Raw genomic sequence first — 22,919 nt, 5'->3', positions numbered from 1 at the left:
TGAAGTACCACCTGGAAAGGAGATGCAGTGACATTTCAGATGTAAGAACTTTCAGGCCTTGAGCAGAAATTTGGTTCAGTCATTCTCTGAACACACTGTATCACCAACGTGGAGATAATTCTACTATAGAAACCAATATAATCAAATATATTAAGTATTTGCATCACTGATTTTCCCTGCAAACATAAATACATTTAGATGCAATAATGCCAGACCATCAAATGTTAAAATGTAAAGGATTGCCAACCACCCACACTGTTAAGTTACTGTCTGCAACAAGACATCAGTTTTAACAGCAGTTGGATGTCTATACTTAAAAGTTCACCTAGAGCTAGCTGTCCTGCACGAGCCTGAAATCCAACCTCCACACTACACGACCTGCACAGGCAAGCCGTGCAGAGCCTTGAAAACTGCCCACGGGTTATAAAATGGCAGCTAACAACTAAGAGGAATAAAGCAGCTGATAACAGTATGTTTCAGTATACTCCCTTCTTTCACTGAAATAATGAAAGACATCTGTAAGACCACTCTAACTCGCCATTCTATTCCAAAGATTTTTATCCTCTTTCTGATCTGTATGACAAGTACAGTTCATTACACAACTGGTTGGGTCTGGCTATTCTTCATATAGCATTGATGAAGGTATCAGATACTAAGTACTCTCCTTTAAACAGCAGAGGTTTAAAATATTATACGGCCAATCCTGGAAAAAAAAATTCAATGTAGGCATGCATATAACTTAGTCTTCTGAAATTATGACACATTACAGAAGTCATAAATGTAAAATACAGCAAAGAGGAAGGTCAAGATTTTTCAGAAGCACTTAGCAGCAAGCTTGCTACCTGGGATTTCAGAAGAGCAGACTTCAAACTCTTCAGGGACCTGCTTGGCAGGGTGATGTGGGAGAAAGCCCTGGAGGGAAGGGGGACCCAAGAAAGCTGTTCAGTATTCAAGGACCACCTCCTCCAAGCCCAGAAGCAGTGTGTCCTGAGAAAAAGGAAGGCAGGCAAGAATGCCAGGAGACCTCTGAGGATTAAAAAAGAGCTCCTGGTATAAACTGGGATCAACATCCACCCAGTGAAAACTTGGATGCTGATGACTAGAGTCTACAGAATGTGGGCCTGCAGCTGAATGGGGAAGGAGAACTCATGACAAATAACATGAAAAAGGCCAGAATGCACAATAACTTCTTTGCCTCTATTGTTCCAGCCTTCAGGACTCCCACACTGTTAAGCCCATAGAGAAAGTCTGAAGGAAGAGATTCTGCTAGTACCTTTACTCCTGGCTTGGGCTAAAGATGACAAACTGTGACTATACACGGTCCTAGGCAACTTGTACTCAGTGATGTTGCTTGAGCAATGGGAGTTAGACTGGATAATCTCAAGCATTCTCTTACAACCTAGATGATACTGTGATGAGGTAGGTTTTATTTGAATAGGATTTGTTTCATTTTTAAGCTTAAAGTGATATCAGTATATTTTGATAAAGAATTTAAAGCTTAGCATGGTATTATGAGAATCAAGACTGAGGTTTTTTTTTTTAATATAGTAGGTCTAGCTATCAGTTCAGAAAGCTGATTATTAACGGTAGACACTGTTCTAGAGCAAAATAAGGACAGTTAAAATCCTGATTCTATCTTTCTATAACTTTGCCTCTCAATCTGGATATTTGCAGGAAAACCACCCAGCCTCATTTATTCATGAAGATTCTAGTTTTATTCTACAGTTTAAAATTAAGACCAGGTTTTCAGGTGCCAGACGTTTTTTAATAAAAATGTTACCAACTTTAGAAAGCCTAGACTTGCATCTTAAAAGAACAAAAAAAAAAAGAACAAAGCAAGCCTCTTTTTCTCTCAAGAGGCAGTCTTACAAATGCAACACAGTTCCCTAATAAAAGTACAAACAAAACCAGTTAATATGGTTCTTCTCTATATTCCTCAGGTTTGAACAAATCGCCTTACTAGCAGTTGGTAAAAAATTGCTCATAATTTCAACCTCCCTTCAGCTTCTTTTCTCTCCATAACTAATTACAATGTTTTCACTGCCCCCTTATGTACTCACAGAACTTCTCTCAGGTCTTCTTAATTTCTCCAAATTACAAACATTTAACCACCAAAGCTTCCCAGAGCAGCTGAGAAAATGTAAATTGTGTAATAAATCTGTAACAAGAATTTCTTGATTCTAAAGGTCTAGAAAATAAAGTATTTAAAAGTCTGTGCAAATCTGAAGCTTCAACACTTTATTCTTAAATCTCAGTAAGGTCCTTTTCATAGGCTTCAGAAATAACAAGTTTCATTAAAGATTCAACACCCACAGGATGTTCTTGGCATTACAAGGCAGATGCTTTCATTCTGCAACAGCTACTAGTAATAAACTCAAAACTGTTTCCCAGTGACTTAATCATTTGTCATCAGCCACCAAAGGGAGAAAGCAGACATTCTGGATTTACATACACATTGTCAATAGGCCATTATCAGAAAACTTAATGGCACTCTGACCCAGACAAGAAGGAAATAGAAGGTGAAAATAGATTCAAGATAGCAAAGCACCAAACATGCTATTTCAGTGTGTATTTGCAAGACCCTTTTTTAAATTATTATTATTAATGGCTTCAAAGTACCACAAAACTTACCAGAACAAGGAAGACAGCCAACAGAGAAAGCATGATAGATCTTTTTTCCTGGCAACTTTCCATTCATTTCCAAAGGCTAATAAGCTCCAACACTACTGAAAGATTCTTCTCCATTACTTTACATTTTGGAAAAAGCTTCTAAGTGTCCTATGCTGGCTTCCCTTGACCTCTCTTGGTTCACCTACCTTGGTCATATTTATCTAACTTATCACTTTTGAGGACTGCACACACAGACTACTCTGACTGCAAAATATACTATCACTTTGCTGTTTCTTAGCTTACAATTTATTCAAATGTTATTACAGCTACAACTGAAAGTGAAGATAATAGTAAGATCTCCTGTTTTCATATACCATTTCCCAAAGTTCAGTTCAACTAAGTAACCATGTTTGAATGTGCTTCTCCAACCATATTTGTGCTCCATATATGGTTGTAAAAAAGGATATGGCGAACAATTCAAGTACTTTGAGCTCATAGGGAGAGTTGCTCTCTAATGGAGAGAGACTATGTGTACCAAAAGGCCATGAAATAATACAAGTATTAACATACAATTGAAAGTTTTTAATATGTTTAAAATTGGTCTCCATTTTCATACTTAGAAATGATCAGAATGTCTATCTACTATATGAAGTGCTGAAAAGCATGTAACAACCTGCAAGTTATGTTCTGGCCCAAACACTGGGATAATTGCAAGGTATGCTTTACAAAAACCGTTCTACTTTATCAGTTCATGCCTCATCTTTTATTTCTCTCAGTTCTGCAGTTAACAACACTAGTCACTATATAAACTCAGGAATTTACATTACATTACATAAATAGGGGGTATAAAAACCTATGAACAACAAAACATTCTTTGTTCAAAGCATTTGCATAGCACTTAACTTTTACAACTTACCTGAGTGTCTTTCCATCTGGTAATAAAACTGTTCTCTATATCCATTTGTTTGACCTGGTCTTCATTTACCTGTTTAAAATTAAACATTTTTATTTAATTAATAATTACAAACTACCATAAAAAATTATAACATTAACTAGAAAACACTACAATACAATAAACTGATAAATGCAAGTACAATATAAAAATAGGTACTTATTATTAATGGCTAACAATACTAGTAATCATGTTCTTACGGAAGCACTATGTAAAATGTTCTGTCCATCAGAACTATTTTATTGATGGGATCATTACTCTGAACTTAACCGAATACATATTAGAAGAGAGAGGGCTCCATGAAAAATTGCCAAGCAGAATGGTACAATGACACTCTAAACCAAAATGGCTGAGATGAATTGCTGCTAACAATCCAGCTGGATTCAATGCTCATTCAAGGCCTAAGGAATCAAAATTTGTTTCCTCTAAAATTCTTACTGCAATCACAGCTCAAACACTAAGAACATATAATTCTTCTATGCTTCAGTTTTGACTAACGCTATAAAATCTGAATGGAAGTATTACTTTTAATAGCTATCATCTCAAACTTTTCTTAAGATTGTCAGCAATCAGCAGCAGCAAGAGTGTGCAACATCCTGGGAAAAAATAGCTCACACTACTCTTATAAATATAGTCTTTCCTTCACAGGCTAAGTCATCTGGGAAATAAAATTTAAAACAAACACTGAACTACATCCACTGAATTAGAGTTCAATAGCACTGCAAATCTTTAGACAGTGTAACCAACATGAGGATCATCTCTAACATTAAGGATATTTCTATATATTAGCATGTCTAAGAGCAGAGCAATTAAGATACTTCATAGAAAGATACCCACGTCAAAAAGTTGCACATAATTTTTAATTAGATCTTCAATTACACTGACTTCTTCACTAGTCTGGCCTTTAGTTTGAAATAAGCAAGAAGAAAACACCAGGGCTAGGTTGTGAGGGTTCATATGATTGATTTCAGAACATTTCTGCACCCTGTTGAAGGAAAAATAAATATATTTAGATGATCCCATTATTTCTTTAGTTGTTCAATGCTCCTCTAAAGAATACGGAGTACATTTCAGAAAAAAAAAAAAAAAAGGAATGAAAAACCAAGTGTAATCTATTGCACTTTATATTTACCTCTTTATATTCTTTATCTTGCATCTTATTACAAAAATGAAAGCATATGCTTTGTATCTGCACCTTGAGCAGTATCAAAATTATTTGTTACATTATGGATCTATGTATATCCTACAAACCAATCACCTTAGATCAATAAAAGCATGGAAATGAATTAGAAATTCTTTAGTTTCTGTACTTGTGGTGAAATTCTCAGACCCATGTCTTCATACTGTAGTTTACATAACATGTTCTCCTTTGTAAGCTAACAATTTTGCCTGTTAATAAAATTGTATACAAACTACTTTCAGAACATTTTAATTGGTATATTAACAGCTGAATTGAATAAGCTTAGAAAAATCATTAACCACAATACTTCATGTAATCCTTATCCTAGTAAAAGTACCAATCAATTTAGTAATTATATAAACAGTTTTTAAATAACATCTATGTAGTCACTCTGAGTACAGAAAAGAAAAGGCTTGTCACATTTTCAACTAACAACACTTTACCAGGAATAATTTGAACATTTTCCATAATTATCACAGTTGCCAAGTGAAGTAATGATTACATATCTGATAGATAGCTAAGTTTCAAAATTGTCATTTTCAGTATAAACTGGGAAGAAGGACTTTTCACCCAAAAAATCTTTTATCTCAAGAAAAAAATGCCATACCTCTCTGGAAAACAGAGTAGGGTAAAAAAAAAAAAAAGTACATCTAAAGAAGCTCCATCAAAAATTACCCTGCTTGGAGTCAAATACTGACAGTCCCCTACCACCATAAGACATTTCCATCCTATTGATATTTATAGTTACCTATTACTAAAAATATAACCAAAGATGCAACACATTATAAATTAAAGGTAATTAAATATTATTAATAATCCCAAGTTAAGTTCCTGATGCTTACTAGTTGATGAAGCAATCCACGCTTCATTCATGGTGGCATTATACATCCCAGGAATTTCTCTGCCACAGTGCATTATTTACATTTACCTGTAAAGATGTTCAATTAAAGCAGCCAAAGTTGCCTTATTGACTGGTGGAAGCGTACGAATAAAAGCTCCATACTTCATCACGCGTTCCTTTTCATTTTGCATATCTGCCAGAAAATAACAATCACTGAGGCTTAACAACAATCCATACTAAAAATCAACAATTTTCATTAACTATGTCCGCATCATGTCATTATATAAAATTGTAATTTACTCAATCTCTTCTTTGTGAAGACAATATTGACAATTTATTAAGTGTCTGTTGTTGTATGTTAGTTCAAGGAAAGAACATCAGCAATAAGAGATTGCATACTGGCCTCATGAAAATCTTCACCAACATAAAAGACCCATTGTCACCATCAGCACAGCTGAAATACACCACCCGCTGCCTAACTACACTCAGATCCGCTGTTTGGTCTCCACAAATGTTCAGTGATTGTTGATGAATGTCAAAGGATGCAATTTTTTTTCTGCATGAAGAAACTAAATGACACACCTTTGCTCCATACACAATTCCATGTCAGACACCATTTTGTCAGAGAGCTCCTCTGCTGCCATCTGTCACATGGCGACAAAACGTAGTGAAATACTGGTGGGAAGGCTCAACCTCTACTGCCATACCACCAGCATCCACCTCTGGCATCATCAGCCAAGATGATAAAGTAGGAGGCACTACTTTCACAGCAGCCCTTGTAAAATATATACTTCCAAGAGTACCCAGAGAGGGAAAAAAAAAATATCTTTCCATCTGGTTTTTGTTGTTGTTGTTGTTGTTGTTTTTGTTTTTTAAATTTGGAGAAATATGTCTTCAGGTCCAAAGTAGTTCAAAGTTTTAAAAATAAAAGACTAATAAGAGGAAAAGAAAGGAGAAGGGCAGTGAATAAGTTGTACAAAGCCGAACAACGGCAGACAGGAATTCCAGTATTGTATCCAGTATCTGAGACACAGTCATACCTCTCCAAAGACAAACCTAGTCAAGCAATCAGTGGGCCTATACTATTTCAATGCTGTAATGGAGAAAGCAATGCTCCATCTTGTTTTTTCATATGCATCTCTAAGCATATGGTGCAAATATTTAACAAAATTCTCATAGTTGAATACATGCAAACAACCTTTCTTGTATTGAGTGTTATTTATTACCTAATGCAGAGATCCAGAATGGATAGAGTTCCTTAGTGAGAATTGCATCATCTATTTGAGAAAGAAAGCTTTTCAATACATCAGTCACATCTTCAAGTTGATGTTTTCCAGCTCTCAGTTTAACACTCCTTGCATCCTTTTTGAAACTTTCCAGCAGTTCAGCCACATTGGATGAATTGCCATTCTTGAGGTATATATGCTTGCTACCTAAACCTAGGTTACAGAAATGCAGGACAGAATAAATAAACATCTCTAAAATTGCATGCTCTTTTAGAAATTCCAAACCTTCTTACATGAAAAGTGCATCCAGCTGCAAAACAGATCACATTTCCTACTAGAATCTTTCAGACTTTTTGCATACTTGGTTAGAGGAAACACTGACAAGACTGCTTATACCCTTATATATTTGTAATATACATAACTTATAAAAATAAAACAAGCCTCGGACCACAACTTCAGAAATGTTTCACATGCAGTTCAACTCCCCAGATCTCTTCACTACTTCCCAAATCTATGGTCTGAAAAGACACAGTGCAGGAAAGAAGTTTCAATGGCTGGTAGTGATTCTACAAATGCAGTTATTAGTTACATTATTCGTTATCCGTACTCACACTATTTTATTCTCCAACTGACTAGCTCAACTTAGGACTTAAAGGACTATTGTGTTCATCCAACCTGATATATATCTCGCAATCAAAAAGCTCCAGATTACTAGAAACAATTACTTTTTTTCTGATTTTTCTCGAGTCAAGGAAGACACTATGCAGTCACTAACAAATGACTGAAAATATCAAAGCCAACTTAAAAAATGAAATTAAAATCAGTCGAAAACACAGCAGAGACTACTTTCAATTTCTGCATATGAAAGTAGTCAAGCATTTTGTTTGTTTTTTTTTTTTAATACTTGTGGAAATATTATGTGGATTCAGTTCCACTATTTCTCTTTGTACAAGATTTTGCTGTATTTCTCCAAATTTCATGAAAAAGAAAATCATTATCTACAAAACACCGCCTTCCTTATGTAGTTGTCGAAGGAAGTGTTCTGTCAAAACCTATGAAATCATGTCTTGCAATTCACTTTTCTTGTGATGCCCACAAGCACTACCATTAGATACTGTCTTTGTGTTGCTACCATCTGGAACAGCTGTTGGACCTGATAGTGTCTGTCACGAGTAGGACATAACCAAAGACGTAGCCTTCATTACAACAAAAAAAAACATGTATGTCTACAAGTAACATACATATAACTCTTTCAACTGTCAAGTGAATAATATAACATCCAGAAGACTTGATGCTGAAAAAAAATCTATATATAAGTGAAGACTTAATTAAAAAAAACAACATATTAAGACATTATATTTTAATTTAGAACATGTGTTAGCAATATTTCCAAGTTGGGAACACCTCTATCCTGGTTTAAACAACACTTCAGTGCATGAAACAGTGTAGATTATACTTAGAAAAATTTCTATTGCTAATGATGAAGAAATAATTTAGCAAAAAAATAATATTTCTTAGTTTAAGCTAACACCTGTAACCCAAATACAACTATTTATGATAATGAAATGTTGCCACATTTAAAAGCTAGTCAGATTTCAATCAATAAAATATAAATTAGGCCTTCTCATACTGACAGAGGTTACAGACATATCTATCCTGAAGATAAATTTGTGCAGGGTTGATAGGTATTTAGCATTTCACAAGAGAACTGATTAATTTGCAGCAGTGAAAAGGACACAGACAATCTTAATATCATCTAATGCTATAGAAATTACACTGGCAACATTTACTCAAGCAAACAGCAACTCATTATACCTCCCTAGGCTGTTATGCTGAAAAATCAGCAGCCTTAAAACTGAATTTGGTTCCACAGTTAACATCAATTTCCTGGATCTGCTGACCAGTTCAAGTCATAGGTGTTCTTGCCTCACATAAATTGTTTTCAGGGCACCAGAGTTCTGCATTAAGGTAGTCTTTGTCTCCCATGCCTCATATCAAGCAAATAAGTCAATTTTAAAAATACAGTGGTGGGCATGTAGGGGATTTCTGTAGTTGTGCTTCCATGCACTGTTTATTCTCAGACACATGGCACTGTACTTTACCACCACATTAATGAGCAGTGGGGCTAGAAAGAGGTATGGCATTACATTGAGTAATGTATATAAACTCAATCAATAATAAGTTCTAAAAGTGTAGTGATTTAGCTATTATACAAATTATCTTAGGTTGAACAAAACCTACTGTACTTACCATACTGTGTAACAAATGCTATACAGCTGTTCACGATAATAGGAACATCATTTTTGCTGAGCTGCTGATCTTGCAATGCATTACCATCTGTACCCGCTGCTTTTTCAATTGCAGTATACCAGACTATGAAATCCAGTTTCGTATGGCCATGAATGTACAGTGTTCTGGAAAGTTTAAAAGTGTTTTGAATGCAAAAAAGAAAGAAAAATATGGGGTTATTCTACTACAACAGCGTAGTGATTGTCTGAAGAAATAGCTGGAATAAGACATTAAGGCACCTTCTACAACACAGAATTGTGGTGGTGGCCTGTTAACAGCACCTTTTCTTCCAAGCTCATTTTTGCTAGCAGTGTCACAGTGAACAAACAAGGATCCACAAACAGATCTGTCACAGACCTTTGAAAGGACCTGACCAACATAATTCCCCCTCAGTCTTCCTCCGACACTCTGCATTCATATGCCCAAGTCACAGCTAAGCAGGAAATAAAAGATTTACAGACTTTCCTTCTTTTCTACTTTTCACCCCACTTCTCTATAGTATAGAAGAGACATACTGAACTTCCTTCTTTCACCTGGAATCAAAAGGATCATCCTTGGGAAATTATATGTTTAAGTAATGAACATATATGAAGTAACTGAAAGTTGAGGTATAGTAATTCAATTGTTTAATTGCCTGTTTGCGTCAAAGTACGGTCCTGTTCTGATTTTCTTATTTAAACAACCTACGGTAAGCTCTTTGGGTTCTTTGGTTGGTTGGTTTTTTAAACCATTGGCAGGATAGCTTCTGGGGAAAGCTACAGCACTGAACAGTTTAAGAGCATATGCTAACTTATATGCATGCATAAAACAAACAATTGTTTTAAGTTAACCTAGCAATCTTCTCTATATACATACTCTTCATCTATCACTAAATCTACATTTTCTTTAAGATTAATGCATTTCTAATTAGGAAAATTTTAAATGTTCTTCTGAAATTCATTCATACTACTTTCCTCAAAATACAAACGTTATTTTTTAATTACCTGGGAAAAAAAGCTTTTTTATATGATAGTGAAAGGGTTTTTTTTTTTTTTCCTGCACCTTTTTATTTTACATATTCATTTTAGCTTTGTCTTGACAGGAGGTTAGGATGCAGTCAAAGTACAAACACAGACCCAAGATCTGAAGTGTTCGCAGGATCCACTGTACCAATGTCACTACTTAGCAGCACAGGAAGATACACTGAAATATTTTGGCTTCCTGAAGACCGCTTTTAAAAAAATCTCCACTCCTTGACATTGAAAGTCATATTAATCACACATACCTGGATAGAAGAAACACTCAGACTGTTTTCCATTGAGAAAAATCAGTAATTTGCATAAAGCTCTCAAACTTTTACAGTAGAATGAGTGTGCCTAACTCAATACATTCAAACATTTTCTGAAGACCTGTCAGAATGGATATCCTACATAAGTACTTCTCAAACATCAGCTTCGAAAAAAATCACATCACTCTGACATATTCTAGTATTGCCATTAGCATACACAGAGGAAATTAAACAGCTTGAGTAGAAACAGAGTCTGCCAATGAATTTTACAATATTTCTTTACTACTATTATTCACAGATCAGTAGAGGTTAAGGCTATGAATAAGAGACTTATGTTGCTTCCCAACATAAGGCATACATGTATATTACTGTCTTTTTCCCCACCTCTGCAGAACAGCTGGATTCACATTACAGTATTATGCAAAAGGAGAAACTAAAGCCTCAAAAGAATACTTTCTGTAATGTAAAGAATTATGAACAGCAAGTAGTGAAAATATTACTTCTAACAAAAAAGTGGGCAGCTCAGCTGCATATCAATGAGTAGTGTACTGAACTTTAATGCTAACCTAGGCATATATATGTTTTCATGCAGTGATATGAAAGTCTAAATCACATGCCTATCAATCCACCTTCATGATATATGAATTACCTAAACTACAAGAAAAGAATATCTCAATTTCTATGGATCTTCCTATCTTCTACTCAATAAATCACAAAAAAAGAAAAAAAAGTTTCAGAACTACCGAATCTAGAATATGGTTTGCCACTTCTAGGAAGTAATCAAGATCACTTAACTAGGAAAGCAGAACGCATGAGAAGGTGAATGACCATCTGATTATTGCATCAAAAAACAGCACCGTAAGAAGTCATGATTTCCAGCTGAGCTTGAGGTAGTTCTAAAAGGCTTGAGAATATGTTCTAACAGCAGCCAGAGTGCAATAAAATTTCAGTGGATGTCATAACAGGGAATGTGTTCCTGGTTTAATTTACTTTCCTGAAAACATCAGAATGCAAACAAAACATCTTAGAGATTTGAAACAATTCCAGAATTCTATAAAAATCTAGGATTATTATGAAAATTTAGGAAGCATACTACTACAAATATCTTCTTTAAAAAAAACCCAAAACGCCAGTTTTGGTATTTTGAAAGTGTACTAGCCTGGTTTAGACTTTCATGATACTATTTGGCAGTGTACAACGGTACAGTATGATTACCCCCTCTTATTTCTAAGTTAGTAGTCTTCTGTCACTGAACATGTCAAATACGATCTTGCCATTTATTTTCAGAGTAAAAATCAGAGGAGAAAAGGATCAAAAGAAGGGGAGCAATTGAATTCACACTTCAGAATTTAGAAAAATCTTATATATTGTCTAGCAGTATTCTTTCTGAGGTCTTATATTTTATACAAGCTGGAAAGTATTATACACCTTGCCTTCCCAAATGAACTGTAAACTGTCTCTGAGTACTTATGGATCAGATAAACAGTCAGTTTATGTACCCCATGAATTTAACAGAAACATAAATTTACTAAGTATTTAGAAGTCTAGAATTAATTGGATTTATTACATTATAATCATTTCAGCAGTAGGACTTGAAGTTTTTATGATTCTGTAGCTGTTTTTTTTTTTAAAGCAATCACTCATGAATAAGAAGTCTGTTTGTAACAACTTAATCCTTACACCCACAGCAACAACAAAAAATTATGTAAGAGAAAAGTGTATGATACATCTAATGTATGATCTTCCCTGATTTATCAAATCCAATGACTGGATTTGGTGTGCTGGAGAACGGGAGGGTATGAGTATGTTTAATATAAGGGAAGTTAGACAGCAAAGTCAGTAACAAAAGCACCACAAGAATAGTATAAGCTTCAGCAGAAAAATTCTCAAGGCATTTTCATAATTCCTTCTAATAAAATTATGTAAGAGATGGTAGGACATCGACAATATTTAATTCTGCACATAAAAAAAGGTGTTGCGAGGTTTCCTGAGTGGTATTTATTTTTGAACTTTCCTTAAATCTGGAATAAGTCTTATTTGTTTTACTTCATATTCATTCTTGACATAGTGATTTTTGAGATTATATCACTTATCCTAGATTTAAATGACTAATAAATCAATGTAAAAGTTGCCAGTAGCACAGTATACAGATTTATCACTGGAAGAGACCCTACCTAATCAAAACAAATTAGACAAGTACTGATATAAAATGACAAAAAAGGAAAATCTAGGTACTCTGATATATCATTAAGATGACACTGACTTCTTCTCAGAGATATTAATTTCCCTAGCATTTGAAGGTGCAAAAGGAATATAGTTGGTTTTGTTTCCACGTACAAAAATTGTGTCTGAAGATAAGTGATTTTATATTTAGTCTTTTCCCACCAACATAAGTTAATTTCTTATCGCGACAAGATGAACTATCATACAGTTGTGATAAACACTTGGATATTTTGGAATCACAACCTGACCAAGAATCATTGTCCCAAAGCTCATACATCCATATGGCTTTTAATGCTTAAGATAATGCAAACGTTATGCCATATAAAAAAAAAAAAAATCAATGCAGATTTCAATGAAGAGAACTTCAACATATTTATGGTTACCATACTTCAGCTAGTACTCCTCTTGAAATTATTTTCAAGTAGTTCATAATTTCCATTGAACTACTGAAGCAGTTCTGGGAAAACCTATTTTCACTTGTTAGTGAAAAGATTATAGTGAAAGAAATAATAAAACGTGACTTGGAGCTGGAAGTTTTGCATTGGTATCTATGAAATCAGTTGCACTGCCTGTATACATCTGTTGGACTGCACCCTGAGCACTGGATACCTCTAGTTCCCTACTTGGTTTGTGTAGCATACTTAGTGCTGAATCTTTCAAAATGCTTATTGGAGAGAAAAAACAACCAGGAAAAACTGTTTATGATCTACATCACCTGACTAAATTCTGGAATGTAAAAAGTATTTTAGGAAGAGTTAAAATTTATTAAAAGAAAACAAGGTACAACAACTTTCTCCAGCAGTTTTCCCTCATTCTAAATAGATTTCAAAGGCATCTGCTTTTTATGTTTCCTCAACAGAGAGGCAAGAAATCATTCTTTATTAACCTATTATCAGCTATTCAGAAGTGTATGTAAACACTGCATCAGTTCTTGCAAAGACATTTGCTCGATAATCCATCACAGAAATTTAAATGAGTCTATTACAAAATAATTATTTTCAATAATTTTACTTTCATCTTTAAATTAGTACCCACATATGAGGCAGAAAAATGGTACTTCACTTTCAGTTTCAACATCCTGTATCACTACATTTGATAACCATCTCACCAAAACTCTAACACCAATATGGAAGCATACAGATCATGTTTACTTCTCAAGTATGCCTTTTTTTTTTTTTTTTTTTTTTTTTTTTTTTTTTTTTTTTTTTTAAAGCTAGTGTGCTGCTGAGATCAGGCATTACAGTAAGTTTAACCAAGGGACACATACATACCCTGCTGATCTTGATCTGCATAGATTTTGATACAGAATTGTGGGACATAGGAGGGATAAACTGAAATGTGATAAATTGTCCAGTTACTCTTCACAAGCATTCTAGAAGTATTTACCCACTAAAGGAAGTTAGATCCTTTTGAAGAAACAGTTACTGGCAGATTAATCTGTCAGGGAATAATTTACTCAATGGAAAAACTGCATTTAATTAAGCTATCCACTTTCAGATAAGATTAGACAGTTTTCCACATATCACTAGTAATAACTGAAACTCTTTTCTAATCATAGTTAAATGCACACATAATTACCCTGAAGCTCCCACCTCTTGTAGTGTCCGCTTTTTTCCTGGCTTCAGAATATAATCAATCAATCTTCATCAAAGATCATTGTATACTGCGCACTTTGGAATAAAACACTCTAGCAAAACATGTTACCCACACAGATTAAACTATCACACAAATAAGATTCTTTTCAACTTTTAGGCAAAATAGATCCCAACATGCCAGCTTAAAAAATAAACAACACACAAAAAGTTTATTGTGCAGGTAATTGCTATTATAATACATTGGCTTCATGGTAAAACTACTGATGTATTGTGCTTCCTGACATGGACGCAAAATGTAGTTAATGCGCAGAGTCTTTCCATCCTTTAAAAAGTCTTCAAATTTACTCTTTCTAGCAACCACAAGTGAAGAAAGTTCTATGACTGATTAGCAAGAATTCTAAAATATTGATAAAAAAAAGTAGATCAAAGCTACTCTGGGAACCTTACCTTCCTTTTTCAACAAGCAGCAGTACATCTATTTTTTCTCCATTTTGCATCACGCTACTGATTGCTGAAAACAAAGTACACATTCACATGATATACAAATAAAATATATAGACAACAACAGATGTGCTTTCAGAATGATCTTCAGTGACAAAAGGTGCATAAAATACTTAAATGCATCAAATATAAAATGCTACTTGATAACCAGAACAAAATTCCACAAAAAAAAAAACACAATACAATGCAGTTTATAAGAAAAAGTAATATAGAAAACATTAAAAACAGGTTAAGAGGGGCTTTTTAAATATGAAAATATATCTGTATTGAAATTAAATTTGTAAAGATGAGTTTTATGGGATGTGATTTAAAAGAAAACTGGATTTTTAAACCCATTAATTTATTTACATCTTTATAGCGGTAGATATTTATAATAAAATATCTAAGAGGAAATTTAAGTATACTGTGAAGATCACTGCCACCCTTTTTTACATTATTTATGCTATTTGTTTAAAAACAAACAAACAAACAAACAAACTACATCCATGCATTGTAAAAAGACCTACATTATCCATAATAGAAATAACACATCTGGGTAGTTTTCAGTAACAGCGATTATAAAGCTGTACCATGCACTATGCTAAAATAGTGAAGGCAAAAAAAAAAAAAAAAACAGTCAAAAAGATATATGTTTGTTATGTTTCTATATTTGAGATACAAGCAGATTTGGACGGACATACAATTATAAGGTAAGATTAATCTAAAGTAATATCAAACAGTGCTCCTATTGCCTAAACTTTTAATTCCAAATCAAGATAAAAATATTCACAAATTTTAAAACATTTATAGAGTCACAAGAGTATTCCTGATTAAAAACCACCCTTGTGGCATTATTGCCAGTAAATATAAGGTGGCAGTAAATCAACAATAGAAAACCCAATGACATTTAGGAAATTTCCTGTAAAAACAGTCCATAGTCTAACAGTATTTGCAAAGAGCATCATCAGTAAGAAGCTAAATTATCTCCCTTGTCTATGTTTCTTCATCATAAAATCTCAGTTCATTTTTAGCTTCCTTTATAACATAGCAAATAACATTACCTTTGTTCAATATAAATACAAGTAGGGCAGATGTGCTTAAACAAGATTCAAAGCATTATTACAGATACTGATACAAAAAGGGTTATTTGTGTAAATATTCTTATATATTCCACATCATGATATGGAGAAAGGAATATTTTTAGTATCAGAAAAAAAAAACTATTAGTCTGTGAAACATTTCTCCTAGAGAATTATAATTTTTTCCAGGACATTTGAGTATTTTAAACTAGGCCTGTCAATCATCTCAAGAACATGTTCTGCAGTTAGCATTTCTGCAATGTCAAAAATATGAGACAATAATCCCAAAAGGTCATATATTATTATTCAACTCCATACTGTTGTAAGAAAGACAATGCTGCAACTGGAACAAAACTTGTCCTCATTCATTAGGAAGCTGTAGAAGCCTACGCTAAGTAGGGGAAAAAATATCCATGACAGAACGTGATTTACATCATATTTAGACAGGAGTTCAGAGAGCATCTAGCTCATACAAAGGGATGGTTAGTGAGATCCTCAGTGTTTGTGATTTTAAAATTTAATTGCTACGTCCTTAACAGTAGAGTATTTCCTGCATTCTAGATAAGTAAAATTCTTACTTAGTTCTTGTAGCCTCCTTAGATATATGGAATCTTCTTGAGCATTCTCCATTTCAAGACAAAAATGAAGGCTTGACTTTTCTATAGCAAACCAGCCTTTTCTCCATTGATCCAGGTTATGGCAGTCTTTGTAGTACAGCTGGCCAATCAGGTCACAGTCCCTCTCTAATAAGCATTCAGCTACAGGGGGAACAAAATGCTACCAAACAAGACAGGGTGAGTTAGATTAAAAAAAATAACCTCGTTCCCTAAAAAAATAGACATTGCAAACCTGTAAGGTTAAAAGATGAAAGCTGCACAAAATAAAACTTCTCAGATTTATCACTCGTAAAACTATATACACATTACATTTAAATTTTAATATCAAATGTAGCAGATTATTATCCATTCATACTACACAATCCAAATATTTTTGGTTTTTAAGTTACATCTGTTTTAACAGGTAATCTGACTGTTAGCATTTGGTGCTATATCACATATAGTGCTGCTATGTGAGTTGTGTTTCAGAAGACAAAAGAACAGATTTCCAAATATGAATAATTTAAATAATTTCAGTACCTTTCATAATAGAGCACCATTAATATATTCTTAAGGTCAACATTAAAATGTTGTTTCAATTCCTTTTTTCATTTTATTGTACTATCTTGTTTCAGACATTAAATCACAGAAGCATTCTTTCCTGTTGCACGGGAAACTGTTACACATGAGATAAAGCAGTATTACACAGAATTGCAGGGGCTGGAAGGGACCTCGCGTGATCATCAAGGTAAACACCTCTACTAAAGCAGGTACCTTACAATAGGTTGCACAGATAAGTGTCCAGATGGGTCTTGAATGTCTCCATAGAAGGAGACTCCACAACCTCTCTGGGCAACTGGTTTCAGTGCTCCATCACCCTTGCTGTAATGAAGTTCTTCCGCAGGTTAGTACGGAACTTTCTGTGCTCAAGTTTTAGGCCATCACTCCTTGTCCTATCTCTACCCACCACTGAGAAGATCCATTTCGTCTCATCCATTTCATCTCCCATCTCCCTTCAGACATTTATGAACATTTATCAGATACCCTCTCAGCCTTCCTTTCCCCAGGCTGAACAGACACAGGTTAATCAGCCTTTCCTCATGCAGGAGGATGCTCCAGGCCCTTTATCATCTCCATAACCCTCTTCTGGACACTTTCTAGGAGATCCTTGTCTTCTGTGAACTGAGGAGTCCAGAAGTGGACACGGTATTCTAAATGTGACTGCATAAGAGCAGAGTAGAGGGGGACGATCACATCCCTCAACCTGCTGGCCACTCTCTTTTTAATGTACCCCAGGATACCATTGGCCTTGTTGGCCACAAGGGCATACTGCTGTCTTACAGCTGGTCTGTTATGCACCAGAATTCATCATTATTCCACCTCATATTCATCAAGAACGGCTTCTCAAAGGATTTTGTGCTATCAAAGCCATGTTATTAGTTGTTCAAAGGCTCTGGGCCTAACTAGAAAAGATGACAATCAGTATTACCTTAGCTATTGCCCAAGTCCATTTTCTTTGTGAATATGCAGTTTCAGCTCCAAACAGAAAAACACGTTCTGACATTAAATAGATTTCAAAGGTAAAGATGTCCCTAAAGCAAGCAGGAGGAAAAAGGTAGCAGTATTTAGTCTTCATAACAAGAACATAGTCTTCATAACATAGACATAAACAAACTGCATTTCTCTCCATTGTTCCACTGTTACCTATCTATGGAATGGAATGAATTTCTCCTCCAATCGTAGAAATACAACCAAGATAATTAACAGACTACATGTTTAAAAGCTACTCCATAACAATTTTTTTCAGCAATTCTGAAATAAAAAAAAAAGTTTAAATATAGTCATTAAAATTCAGAGGCAATACTTCATTTTTTAAATTGCATGCGATCCAAGCAAGTATGTCATTGTAATGGTTTCAAAACATCCACGTTTAAGCAGACCAAGGCACTGAATAGTTTTAAACAACCTGTCATAGAATCATAGAAATGTTCGTTGACATGATCTTCTAGATATCATTTGTTCTAATCTCCTGATCAAAGTGGGACTACCACAAATTATAAACCAAACCAGCAATGGCTTTGTCTAGCCAAGCACTGAAAACCTTCAAGAATGGAGACTCTCCTGTTTCTTTTGGCAAACTGTTTCTCTTTGCCACCAACCTCCTCATGAAGAGGCTTTTCCTATCATTTACCAAAAGTTCCAGGGATGACATACACAGCAACTTGTAGTCCTTGTACCACCTGCTTCCACCAACACCAGAATCAGTTTGGTTCTGTCATGTTTATGACTAGTCTTTGAAGGCGCTGTAGCTCTTAAAAAAAAATGATTTAAAAACTATTTAAGCAGATGGACCCTGCTTTTTCAGTTTCAACTGTCAAATATTTAATTTAAAAAAAAAAAAAACGAACAAACAAAAGTAGTCCATTTGAAGTCAGGTGGAATTTGAAAAGCAATGCTTTGTAGAACTTAATTTATGTTGAAGACTGAACCTAAGGTTTGCCATTTAAGTGTGATTTTCTGTATGACCATGCCCTAGAATCCAAAAAGATTAAGCATGCTATTTCCTTTCAGTTCTGGAGAGTGAGGATTGTCTAAATCTGAAAAACTGAACACAGATCAGTTCTTTCATTCTCAATGAGTACTTCAGAAATTATTTGTAAGGACTTCATTGTGACTAGTAGAATTACCTATTCACCATTTTACCAAAAGAAATATCCAAATAGCCAATTAGCCATTTTAAAGGACAGAATATTTCACTACACAAAAATATCAAACTTAGGGAAGCTTCTCCTACAACTACCCAATCTCAGATAAAGCACATAAGGAGATTAGTCATTCCTCTGAAGTATTCTGCCAATAAGTTTTTAATTTAGGTAATATTCTGAAGCAGAATCATTAGCAGATGTAGCAAGAAATACATTATATTCCATGACAGGAAAAAAAAAAGTATTTTTCTTTTTTCCAGATACCACAAAGCCATGGTACCGTAGATTAGTGAAGACTATTTCCATTGTGTTTCATAGTACACTGAGGCATCGCCATTTTTCAGGCTCTCTCCTTTCTGGACACACTTTGTAGTGGGTAAGGTTTTTTCTTTCCTTTATACTTTCTAGAAACTTAAGGAACAGACTCTCTTTTCTTTTTTTTCTTTTTTTTTTTTTTCCCCAAACACTTCTGCTTTGTAGCTACAAATACTACAGTATTACACCATAGAAAGATCTTGTTATTTTAAAACCATACATACAGACACAGAAATTTCAAAAGAAACGTTATGGATTTTTTAGACAGATCCAAAGTACAGACTGAAGTGTTTGTTTCAACACGTACATTACCCGAAAGAAATCAACAATCACTGGGATGCAACTCAGACTTAGATGAATCACTGTGTGAGGTTTTAATGTACCGAGTGGATGCGTGAGAGTTAGAAAAGAAAAAGCAAGACAAAGAAAAGATGTTATCTTCATACTAACTCAGCATTTAACAGTTACACTGTTGTCCTCAACTGCAGAACAAGGAACAGGATTCAAAGGTTGACAGATTCTAAAAAGATTATGAGAACTCTAATCAAATGTATTATTATCAGAAACAAAGCAAAAGTTTTGACTTGAGGTCAATCCTAGAAATCAAAATGTGTATTAATTTTTCAGTTTATCATCATGTCATCTTTTAAGCACTGAGAACATGCATTTCAGTTTTAATAAGAAACAGACATATCTAATTTATGCTGCCTTTTTAAAGTTACCCTAATATTTTCATTATACCACTTGAAAAAAAAAAACCACCAAACATTGCTTCCTTCTTAAACTATCACTTACTTCTTAAAGGCAATATAAAATAATTCGGGTGGTTTTTTTGTTGTTTTTGTTCTTGTTTTTTCAAAATTGCATGTTCAAAATTCAGGAACAAAATGATAGGCACTGAAAACCTATAATAGAAACTTGGACATGTCTAAATTTATTTGCTGAATTATTAACTTTGGAACATACCCTCTGTTTAAAAAGTACTCCGAATTGTGCACTACAAGACAGATAACTTCGTTGATGTCAAGCATACCATTAGGAGTGGTAGCTTTATCATTTTCATAGTAGCTGAGAAAGCCACTTTCCAAAGTGCACCATCTTTTGTTGCAATCTGTGGTTAAAGAAATAATAGAGAAGTCAGTTAGTTTAATAAGAAACAAATTACCTCCTTCTACAGAAGTTGCCTTACAGGACGCATAGCTCTGTAGTAACAGTAGTACTTTTATGTTGAAATCTCAATCTCATTGACTTCAGTGAGCAAGGAATTCAAGGTCTGAGTCGATAGATACCATTTAACATAGCGTATGGTAGTATAAGAAAGTATTTTAAAATATTATACTACAAAATTTAAAAAGTGTCACACATGATAGAAATTACATCTATTGTACACTATGAAGAAAACTAAGATGCTATAAGATGTTTAAAGATGTTTTTGACAATGTTAAATAACATATGCTACCAGAATAGAGTAAGATGTCAAACTAATTGAACATCCTTTTCAAGATACATCTGCAGTTGAACTCAATTCTTTCCCACTGCAAGCCCAAGCGTCACATCATAATGAAATTGTACAGAATTTATGCCTAGATACTAGAGGAGATAAATGGAAACATCATAGACAGGCTGTAGCTATAGCTGTTTCAAGACTGCATGTTCATGTTCGAATGAGTTGGAGATCTCTATTGTTGTTACATGTACATGGCAAGGTTAAATTCATTTATGCAACACTGTGGTTTACAGAATGCTAATTACTCAGTGCTTTCAACATGTGATAATGCACAGATGCTGAGCAAGTCTGGTATTTCACCCAGTTCATTTTTTATGTTATTTTCTATGAGTCAGATATGTTTTTAGAAGTATCTGGATACTGTTTTATTATTTTTTTGTTTAATATCATGCTAGTTTCTATCCAGTTCTATCTGTATTCTATCTAGACAGACATTTGAATACTAAAATACATAAGACCAAAGTATTTGAAGGCATATAGGTTTACAGGAGCTGAGCATAATACTTGAAAGGTTTGATTATTTTATTCCATTCCCTACCCCAAAATGTGCCCATTCTACAAAATAGCTCACTGCTTCAACACTGACTAAACTATTACAACTTTCAATAATTTTAGAACACTATGGCTTCTAACAGAACTCCATTAAAACTTTTACATGAAAAACAGAAGCAGAAAAATCAAACTCACCATCAAACACCTAATCTTTATTTTATGATGTAATGCATTAGAATAGCAGCAATGAGCTTTCTTCCTGCTGACCATCAACAGGTGTTAACTATCAGCAACTTTCTCCCCCAAAATATACGTTTCCAGATGCTGTACCTAGCTTTTATAAAAGCTGTGTTCAATTCACAGCACTAAATGAGTTCCTGAGTTTCTTTCTGCAGTTAGGACTCAGCACACAAGGGGATACCACAAGTTGTCTGTGATGAGAAACAAAGCACTTAAATGTTCAGCCCTTGGCACCAAAGGCAAGACTGAGTCAGCTGACACAGAAGCAAATTTGTAACACAGAAGGAAATTTTGAACTTAAAGCACTAATTTAATATTTAGAGGCCTGCTCAAAAAGTTACACTTCCTACCCTACTGTGATGGTCCACGATGTCAGAGGCAGATGTTGGTGATATGGCAGTAGAGCTTGAACTTTCCCACCAATATAACATTCCATTAAATTTTGTTGCCGTTAGACAGATGGCAGGAGGGAGGGGCAGTCTGACAAAATGGTGTCTGACATGGAAGTGCAAATGAAGCAAGGATATGTCACTGAATTCTTTCACGCTAATAAAATGGCACCCATTGACATGATGAAAGATGAACTGAAAGGGGCAACATTTTCCTATCAACAATGTTTTGTAGTTGAGAATTGGCTCCACCAAATAGTGTTATTGTGCTCTTTGTATCTATTGCGGTTTCCACAGAAATAAATAGGAGGCATTACTTCAGAGCGACCTGTGTATATGCATATGTATATTGTAATCATATACACACAGCAGACAATACAATAGGTTGGTGGTTAATTCCTTTCTACCCTGAATAAACTCAGACCAGTTTCAGAGCAATCCACAAGAAAGTCCTGTCCTGCAGCAGCCCAGGGCTGCTCCCTGGTGTCTTTACCAACAACCATTTGAATGTCTTGGCTGAGAATTAGTTCTGATGACCAGCCAATGCTTTTGACATTAGGACCAACAATAACAGATAGATACTTCAAAAGTGTATTTAAGTGGGAGCTGTGTGTGTGTGCCTAATTTCCTCTGAGGCTTAAAAACATAAAAACCATCCAAATATGGATATGGGCATACAGAAACATTTAACCAAGATTTTCTTAGGAATAAGTTTAAATCAGAAACTAGCTCATATTTTAAGAACTGACATTATTTGTTTATTTAGATGGAAGAAAAATACAGGAATTTAAAAAGGGGAAAAATTAAAAAAACCTGTCACTCTGTCCCTCTTAATACTAGTCCTATAAGAATATGATTGTTGATGTATGATAAAGTATGATAAAGCACAAATTTCCAAGCCACAAAGCTTAATCCCCCTTTTTTTTTTTTTTT

General features: G+C 34.4%; 1 protein-coding gene and 1 long non-coding RNA gene across 5 annotated transcripts in view; one reads left to right on the top strand and one right to left on the bottom strand.

Moving 5' to 3' along the window:
- LOC107053280 overlaps positions 1 to 19,420 on the top strand; it is a 59,150-nt gene extending 39,730 nt beyond the window's left edge. The window contains exons 3-4 of the long non-coding RNA XR_001466394.4: positions 16,974 to 17,086; positions 19,304 to 19,420. This is a non-coding gene — a long non-coding RNA (uncharacterized LOC107053280). The remainder of the gene's footprint in view (positions 1 to 16,973; positions 17,087 to 19,303) is intronic.
- Positions 1 to 22,919, bottom strand: part of ARAP2 (ArfGAP with RhoGAP domain, ankyrin repeat and PH domain 2) — a 134,006-nt gene that overhangs the window by 32,304 nt on the left and 78,783 nt on the right. For all 4 annotated transcript variants that reach the window (XM_046940684.1, XM_046940685.1, XM_426346.8 and 1 more), the window contains 9 exons: positions 20,325 to 20,469; positions 17,828 to 17,930; positions 16,321 to 16,519; positions 14,631 to 14,694; positions 9,060 to 9,223; positions 6,810 to 7,022; positions 5,671 to 5,776; positions 4,400 to 4,547; positions 3,527 to 3,595 (listed from right to left, as the gene is read on the bottom strand). In XM_046940684.1, the coding sequence (XP_046796640.1) occupies positions 3,527 to 3,595; positions 4,400 to 4,547; positions 5,671 to 5,776; positions 6,810 to 7,022; positions 9,060 to 9,223; positions 14,631 to 14,694; positions 16,321 to 16,519; positions 17,828 to 17,930; positions 20,325 to 20,469 (1,211 nt within the window). The remainder of the gene's footprint in view (positions 1 to 3,526; positions 3,596 to 4,399; positions 4,548 to 5,670; positions 5,777 to 6,809; positions 7,023 to 9,059; positions 9,224 to 14,630; positions 14,695 to 16,320; positions 16,520 to 17,827; positions 17,931 to 20,324; positions 20,470 to 22,919) is intronic.

This window comes from Gallus gallus, chromosome 4 (assembly GCF_016699485.2).
Source record: "Gallus gallus isolate bGalGal1 chromosome 4, bGalGal1.mat.broiler.GRCg7b, whole genome shotgun sequence".
Classification (NCBI taxonomy): Eukaryota; Metazoa; Chordata; class Aves; order Galliformes; family Phasianidae; genus Gallus; species Gallus gallus.
Note: the sequence above shows the minus strand (reverse complement) of the source record. Positions and strands in the feature narration are given on the sequence as shown.